The 9,094-nt window shown below is 41.9% G+C and overlaps 1 protein-coding gene across 1 annotated transcript in view; it reads right to left on the reverse strand.

Moving 5' to 3' along the window:
• The window catches only part of FRMD7 (FERM domain containing 7), a 52,129-nt gene extending 44,452 nt beyond the window's left edge, over positions 1–7,677 (reverse strand). Inside the window, 1 exon segment of the mRNA XM_032618981.1 lies at positions 7,648–7,677. Coding sequence (XP_032474872.1) covers positions 7,648–7,677 — 30 coding nt within the window.
• Between the last annotated feature and the right edge of the window lie 1,417 nt (positions 7,678–9,094).

Raw genomic sequence — 9,094 nt, forward strand, 5'->3', positions numbered from 1 at the left:
GGACTTTAACACCCCACTTTCACCCATGGACAGATCATCCAAAATGAAAATAAATAAGGAAACACAAGCTTTAAATGATACATTAAACAAGATGGACTTAATTGATATTTATAGGACACTCCATCCAAAAACAACAGAATACACATTTTTCTCAAGTGCTCATGGAACATTCTCCAGGATAGATCATATCTTGGGTCACAAATCAAGCCTTGGTAAATTTAAGAAAACTGAAATTGTATCAAGTATCTTTTCCGACCACAACGCCATGAGACTAGATATCAATTACAGGAAAAGATCTGTAAAAAATACAAACACATGGAGGCTAAACAATACACTACTTAATAATGAAGTGATCACTGAAGAAATCAAAGAGGAAATAAAAAAATACCTAGAAACAAATGACAATGGAGACACAACGACCCAAAACCTATGGGATGCAGCAAAAGCAGTTCTAAGGGGGAAGTTTATAGCAATACAAGCCCACCTTAAGAAGCAGGAAACATCTCGAATAAACAACCTAACCTTGCACCTCAAGCAATTAGAGAAAGAAGAACAAAAAAACCCCAAAGCTAGCAGAAGGAAAGAAATCATAAAAATCAGATCAGAAATAAATGAAAAAGAAATGAAGGAAACAATAGCAAAGATCAATAAAACTAAAAGCTGGTTCTTTGAGAAGATAAACAAAATAGATAAACCACTAGCCAGACTCATCAAGAAAAAAAGGGAGAAGACTCAAATCAATAGAATTAGAAATGAAAAAGGAGAAGTAACAACTGACACTGCAGAAATAAAAAAAATCATGAGAGATTACTACAAGCAACTCTATGCCAATAAAATGGACAATCTGGAAGAAATGGACAAATTCTTAGAAATGCACAACCTGCCAAGACTGAATCAGGAAGAAATAGAAAATATGAACAGACCAATCACAAGCACTGAAATTGAAACTGTGATTAAAAACCTTCCAACAAACAAAAGCCCAGGACCAGATGGCTTCACAGGTGAATTCTATCAAACGTTTAGAGAAGAGCTAACACCTATCCTTCTCAAACTCTTCCAAAATATAGCAGAGGGAGGAACACTCCCAAATTCCTTCTACGAAGCCACCATCACCTTGATACCAAAACCAGACAAGGATGTCACAAAGAAAGAAAACTACAGGCCAATATCACTGATGAACATAGATGCAAAAATCCTCAACAAAATACTAGCAAACAGAATCCAACAGCACATTAAAAGGATCATACACCATGATCAAGTGGGGTTTATTCCAGGAATGCAAGGATTCTTCAATATATGCAAATCTATCAATGTGATAAACCATATTAACAAATTGAAGGAGAAAAACCATATGATCATCTCAATAGATGCAGAGAAAGCTTTCGACAAAATTCAACACCCATTTATGATAAAAACCCTCCAGAAAGTAGGTATAGAGGGAACTTTCCTAAACATAATAAAAGCCATATATGACAAGCTCACAGCAAACATCATCCTCAATGGTGAAAAACTGAAAGCATTTCCACTAAGATCAGGAACAAGACAAGGTTGCCCACTCTCACCACTCTTATTCAACATAGTTTTGGAAGTTTTAGCCACAGCAATCAGAGAAGAAAAGGAAATAAAAGGAATCCAAATCGGAAAAGAAGAAGTAAAGCTGTCACTGTTTGCAGATGACATGATACTATACATAGAGAATCCTAAAGATGCTACCAGAAAACTACTAGAGCTAATCAATGAATTTGGTAAAGTAGCAGGATACAAAATTAATGCACAGAAATCCCTGGCATTCCTATATACTAATGATGAAAAATCTGAAAGTGAAATCAAGAAAACACTCCCATTTACCATTGCAACAAAAAGAATAAAATATCTAGGCATAAACCTACCTAAGGATACGAAAGACCTGTATGCAGAAAATTATAAGACACTGATGAAAGAAATTAAAGATGATACAAATAGATGGAGAGATATACCATGTTCTTGGATGGGAAGAATCAACATTGTGAAAATGACTCTACTACCCAAAGCAATCTACAGATTCAATGCAATCCCTATCAAACTACCACTGGCATTTTTCACAGAACTAGAACAAAAAATTTCGCAATTTGTATGGAAACACAAAAGACCCCGAATAGCCAAAGCAATCTTTAGAACGAAAAAAGGAGCTGGAGGAATCAGGCTCCCTGACTTCAGACTATATTACAAAGCAACAGTAATCAAGACAGTATGGTACTGGCACAAAAACAGAAAGATAGATCAGTGGAACAGGATAGAAAGCCCAGAGATAAACCCACGCACATATGGACACCTTATCTTTGATAAAGGAGGCAGGAATGTACAGTGGAGAAAGGACAGCCTCTTCAATAAATGGTGCTGGGAAAACTGGACAGGTACATGTAAAAGTATGAGATTAGATCACTCCCTAACACCATACACAAAAATAAGCTCAAAATGGATTAAAGACCTAAATGTAAGGCCAGTAACTATCAAACTCTTAGAAGAAAACATAGGAAGAACACTCTATGACATAAATCACAGCAAGATCCTTTCTGACCCACCTCCTAGAGTAATGGAAATAAAAACAAAAATAAACAAATGGGACCTAATGAAACTTCAAAGCTTTTGCACAGCAAAGGAAACCATAACCAAGACCAAAAGACAACCCTCAGAATGGGAGAAAACATTTGCAAATGAAGCAACTGACAAAGGATTAATCTCCAAAATTTACAAGCAGCTCATGCAGCTCAATAACAAAAAAACAAACAACCCCATCCAAAAATGGGCAGAAGACCTAAATAGACATTTCTCCAAAGAAGATATACAGACTGCCAACAAACACATGAAAGAATGCTCAACATCATTAATCATTAGAGAAATGCAAATCAAAACTACAATGAGATATCATCTCACACCAGTCAGAATGGCCATCATCAAAAAATCTAGAAACAATAAATGCTGGAGAGGGTGTGGAGAAAAGGGGACACTCTTGCACTGCTGGTGGGAATGTGAATTGGTTCAGCCACTGTGGAGAACAGTATGGAGGTTCCTTAAAAAACTACAAATAGAATTACCATATGACCCAGCAATCCCACTACTTGGAATATACCCTGAGAAAACCAAAATTCAAAGAGAGTCATGTACCAAAATGTTCATTGCAGCTCTATTTACAATAGCCAGGACATGGAAACAACCTAAGCGCCCATCATCGGATGAATGGATAAAGAAGATGTGGCACATATACACAATGGAATATTACTCAGCCTTAAAAAGAAATGAAATTGAGCTATTTGTAATGAGATGGATAGACCTAGAATCTGTCATACAGAGTGAAGTAAGTCAGAAAGAAAAAGACAAATACCGTATGCTAACACATATATATGGAATTTAAGGGAAAAAAATGTCATGAAGAACCTAGGGGTAAGATAGGAATAGAGACGCAGACCTACTGGAGAACGGACTTAAGGATATGGGGAGGGGGAAGGGTGAGTTTTGACAGGGCGAGAGAGAGTCATGGACATATACACACTAACAAACGTAGTAAGGTAGATAGCTGGGGGGAAGCAGCCGCAAGGCACAGGGATATTAGCTCGGTGCTTTGTGACAGCCTGGAAGGGTGGGATGGGGAGAGTGGGAGGGAGGGAGACGCAAGAGTGAAGACATATGGGAACATATGTATATGTATAGCTGATTCACTTTGTTGTAAAGCAGAAACTAACACACCATTGTAAAGCAATTATACCCCAATAAAGATGTTTAAAAAAAAAAAAAAAACAAAAAAAAAACAAAAAAACAAAACAAAACAAAAAAAAAAAAATCTGTGTTAGGTGCCGCTCTCCTGTTGTGCCATTAAAAAACTCTTTGCCACTGCGTTTGTATAGATCATACTGTAGTGTACCTGGTTTTTTACATTCTGATTCTTCCACTAAACTATGCTGTCTTTGAGGTCAGGTACTATTTCTTATTTTTCTCTGCATCCTCATTAGCCAACCCAGTGTATGGAAGCAATGAGGGCTCGTAAGAAGTTAAGTGAGTGATGAATGAATGAGGCAGGATAGTAATACCTATTTAACACACTTATTAACTAATGATTGTATGAAATAATGTAAGTGGAAATTTCTGGAACATAGGCCAGGAAATTGTATCTCATAGCATTGAAGGCAATTGACAGTAACTTTATGACAGATCTCGTGAAATCATTTGAAATATTCTGAGTATGAAATTCTGGAGAACTTTTTCTTTGTTTAAGTCTGTTGAAAGGTGAATTTCCTCATCATAGAAGGAAGCTCAGAGGACAAAAGACCTCTTGTTTAAGACAGCTAAGCCCAGCGATTAGTGGTGAGGCGCCATGCCTAAGTGCTTTCAGGGCCTGGGGTCAGCTAGCCCAGACAGACCCCCGCTTCCACCCTAGCTCCACACCTTGGACCCAGAAGAGAAGGAGGAAGTGGGTAAGGAGAAAGACAGGGAATAAAGGAAAGGAGGCTGGAGTAAGATTCTGTGGGGGTAATAATTGTAACTTTTGCCTAGCAGCTGTGTTTAGAACAGGCAAGCTATACATCAGAGAGTTCCACAGCCCCCAGAGAAGAGAAGTGCCCCCCTGAACGCCTGTCACTTTGCATGCTCCCTGAGCTCTGCAGCCTTCAGCAGATCTTCCCTGTGGTGCCTTGCCCTGGCATTTCATTGGCCAATTCCTTCCTACCTCCTGTGGTGTCAATGATCTGTTCAGGGTGGATCTCTCAGCAGTAGAACTGGTCTAACCAAATGTTTTTCCAGTTCTGACAGTCTGGCACACAACTGCTTAGTGGCACCCAGTATCACAAAGGCCAGCATCGCTCTCTGCCGCTGGGATAACATGCTCCAGGTCCTTTTAGGAAATTGCTGGGTCAGTCCTGCCACCTCCTGGGTGGTTCTGCCCCTCAAACCAAGCCCTTTTGACCGCAAGATATTGGACTCAGCTCAGCCAGTTTGAAGAATTTCTGTCGCTAAGTTGCAAGTGACAACTTCACTGTCTTAAACCACAAGCTAAGGCTAAGCTCTTATTAGTGTAATATATTTGTATTTGTGACTGGTCAAATAAGGATGCAAACAAAAAGTAAATGACATTTAATAGAAAGAGAGAAACTCCTGTAGAATCCAGAGGAATCTTGCCCTCGAGCAAGTTTCACTCTGAGAGAAGCTCTGCAGAGAGCTCTTGCTACAGGGTAGGGAGCCTCAGCTGGTCCTCCCCAGCACCCAGGCACCAGGTGGGGCCCTGCACTGTTCTGAAAGGTGAAGGGGTGGCAAGGCCCCAACTAACTGAAACCCTTCACAGAGATTCCCACGAGTGCAGACTTGAACAAACGTCCAACCGCCACCCACCCAGCTCCAAAGAGAGTTCCCCAATCCCCACCTCCAGCACCTCGAATGTTCTTGGCTTCAGACTCCCTCTTCCTGTCAGCTGTGGGCTTGGGAAGAGAAAGGGCAGGAGAGGAGTGGAGTGGGAAGGCTTGAGTCCAGGCCTCTCCTCTGAGCTCAAGCATCAGGAGAACAGCCTGACAGCCAGGTGACCGCAGATACGATATGGGAGCCCTAGAGGGGTATGACAGGCAGCACCTAAACCACATTTGGCCCACAGTTCCACCTGGCCCCTGGCCAGACAAAGCACAAGCACTTTCTTTCTCTTTCAGTTCAATTTATTCTCTGAATCAACAAACCTTAGGCTATGAGGGGCAAAGCAAATTCAGGAGTTTAAACAAAGGCATTCATCAGGCAGCTGGGGCCCCCTGCAATGAAAAATAAATCCCTGGCAAAGAAATGGTCAACATTGGCTAGCCTGGGACATTATGACTCCAGGATGATTTTCTCTGATGTGGTTTAGAAGCTCCTTTGCTTGGAGTATTGTACTTTGTACAGGCAGAGGGGTGGGGATGAGCTGATACGGTCAGCCTGTTGGTCAGTCTGTCATCAAACAGTGATTGTGCAACTAGTGTGGGGCAGGCTGCTTGGAACTAGAGGATACGTTATCATGTCCTGGAAAACCAGGAAGCTTTACAACACATTATAGCAATCCCACTCGAGTCACAAGCCCACCACCAAACCAATGACCAGCCAGCGTTTTTTATTTTTTTCTGAAGTGTGAACTTATTCCATAAATGCATGCTTTATATTTAAGTTATATTTCACAATACAAACATAATGCTTTTAAATGCATAGTTTCAAACAATTTTTTTTAAATTGTTAAAAATTGAAGTATAGTTGATTTACAATATTGTGTTAGTTTCAGGTGTACAGCAAAGTGATTCAGTTATACATATACCTATATATGTATATTCTTTTTCAGATTCTTTTCCATTATAGGTTATTACAAGGTATTGAATATAGTTCCCTGTGCTTTACAGTAGGTCCTCATTGTTTATCTATTTTATATATAGTAGTGTGTATATGTTAATCCCAAACTCCTAATTTATCCCTCCCCCTCCTTTCTCCTTTGGTAACCATAAGTTTGTTTTCTATGTCTGTGAGTTTGTTTCTGTTCAGCCAGGGTTTTGAAACTAGACAGACTGGGGCTTGAACCCCAGCTCACTCATTAACTTAAATAGCAATGTGACCTTGGATAAGTCAACCTTTCTGCACCTTGGTTTACATGCCAGTAAAATAAAGATAAAAATAATGTTCTAGGCCCCATCAGCTTGGAATATTGCTGCTTGGATATAAGTATCAGGATGTGTATCCACCACCTAAATTTGGAGCCAAATTCCACAAGGCATCAATGTAGCAAATACCTTTATAGCACTTGCTAGCACTGTTCTAAGTGTTTTACATATATTAATTCATTTAATCTTTGTCACAATCTTATAGAATGAGTATTAATATTATTTCCATTTTATAGATGAGAAAGCCCAAGGCACAGACAGGTAATGGAACTACCCTAGATAGGACACTCATTTGATTTGTGTGAACATAACATGAAGTAGTGCATGCAAAATTCACCTAGAACATAGGCTATTGACAAATACTATCCATGATTAGTAGTCAGTAGTATTGTTGTTATCATTATTATTAACTGTGTTAGTGTTACTATGAGTAGCTACCACAGAGTAATTTAAAATGTAGTTAAACACACTGGCTTAGAGGCCAAGATGGCCGAGTAGAAAGACCCTGATCTCACCTCTTCTCATGGGCACACCAAAATTACAACTATTTATAGAATAACTATCGATGAAAAAGACTGGAACCTACCAGAAACGATCTTCTATAACTAAAGATATAAAGAAGGAACCATAATGAAACAGGTAGGAGGGGTGGAGTCACAGCATAGTCAAGACAAATACCCCTAGGTTGGTGACCCACAAACAAGAGAATAATTACAATTGCAGAGGTTCTCCCCAAGGATCCAAGGGTCTAAGCCCCACATTGGTCTGCCCAGCCTGGGGTTCCTGTGCCAGGAATACAAGCCCCCAGAACATTTGGCTTTGAAGGCCAGCAGGGCTTACTTTCAGGGGACCCAGGGGCTGTGGGAAATAGAGACTCCACTCTTAAAGGGCACAGACAAAATCTCACATGCTCTGGGACCCAGGGCAGAAGCAGTAATGTGAAAGGAGCCTGGGTCAGACCCACCTGCTGATCTTGGAGAGCTGCCCAGAGAGGAAGGAGGCAACTGGAGCTTACCCTGCGGACATAGACACTGGCGGCACCCATTTTTGGGAGGTCCTTCTACCACGTGGAGACTGGTGCAGGCAAATGCCATTTTGGAATCCTCCCTCTGGCTCCTTAGCCTCAGGACCCAGCCCCACCCACCCCCACCAACCTGTAAACACCAGTACTACTGGGATGCCTCAGGCCAAACATCTAGCTCCGGGGAGACACAACTCCACCTACCAGCAAGCAAGCTGAGACCACAGCCACCCCTGGACATGGCCCTATCCACCAGAGGGCCCAGGACTCAGCCTCACACACCATTGCACAGGCACTAGACCTGGGACCCTCTGGGCCCTGCAGCCAGAGACCCCAGGACACAGATCTACCCACCACTGGGCAGGCACCAGCCCCAGGATCTTTGGCTCTGCCCAACAGCAAGCCTGTTCTAGCCTTGGAACCAGCCTCACCCACCAGCAGCAGGCAGACTCCAGCTCCAGGACAACCACAGACTGCCAACACAGCCCACCTACCAACAGACCAGCACTAGCCCAAGGACCAGATGAGCCCAGACCCCACCTACCAGCAGGCCAACACCAGCTCTGAGACCCCTGGGTCCTGCAGCCAGACCCCTGGACTCAGCTCTGCCTACCAATGGGCCAGCACTAGCCCCAGGACTTGGCTTCACCCTGTGGTTGTCAAGCACCAGCCCTGGGATCTCCTGGACCCTGACTCCAGTGAGCCAGCACTAGCCTTGGTGCCCCAGGTGTTCCACAGACAGCCACCTTGTGACCCAGCCCCACCAACCAGCAGCCAGTAGCCTCTACACAAGGCAAAACCTGGCAACCAACCAGACTTAGGGCCAACCACACCTATGAGACCACACATTGTAGTCAACCTACTACAACAGAAGGACCCACGCAGCCACATGGGGGCACCCCTAGAGCATATAGCTGGTGACTAGAGGGGAGTGCACTGTTCGGATGCATAGGACATCTCCTACATAAAAGTCACTTCTCCAAGATCAGGAAACATAACCAACCTATCAGATACATAGAAATAAAGAACAAATTAGGCAAAATGAGGCAACAGAGGAACATATCCCAAATGAAGGAACAAGATAAAACCCCAGAAGAAGAACTAAGTGAAGTGGCGATAGGAAATCTACCCAAGAAAGAGTTCAAGGTAATGATTGTAAAGATGATCAAAGAACTCAGGAGAAAAATGGATGAACATCAAGAAGTGAGGAGTTTTTAATAAAGAGTTAGAAAATGTTAAGAACAACCAAATAGAGATGAATAATATGATAACTGAAAGAAAAAATACACTGGAAGGAATCAATAGTAGACTAGATGATACAGAGGAATGGATCAGTGAGCTGGAAGACAGAGTAGTGGAAGTCACTGAAGCTGAAAAGAAAAAAGAATGAAGAGAAATGAGGACAGTTTAAGAGACCTCTAGAATAACATCAAGTGTACTA

Source organism: Phocoena sinus, chromosome X (assembly GCF_008692025.1).
Source record: "Phocoena sinus isolate mPhoSin1 chromosome X, mPhoSin1.pri, whole genome shotgun sequence".
In the NCBI taxonomy this organism is placed as follows: domain Eukaryota; kingdom Metazoa; phylum Chordata; class Mammalia; order Artiodactyla; family Phocoenidae; genus Phocoena; species Phocoena sinus.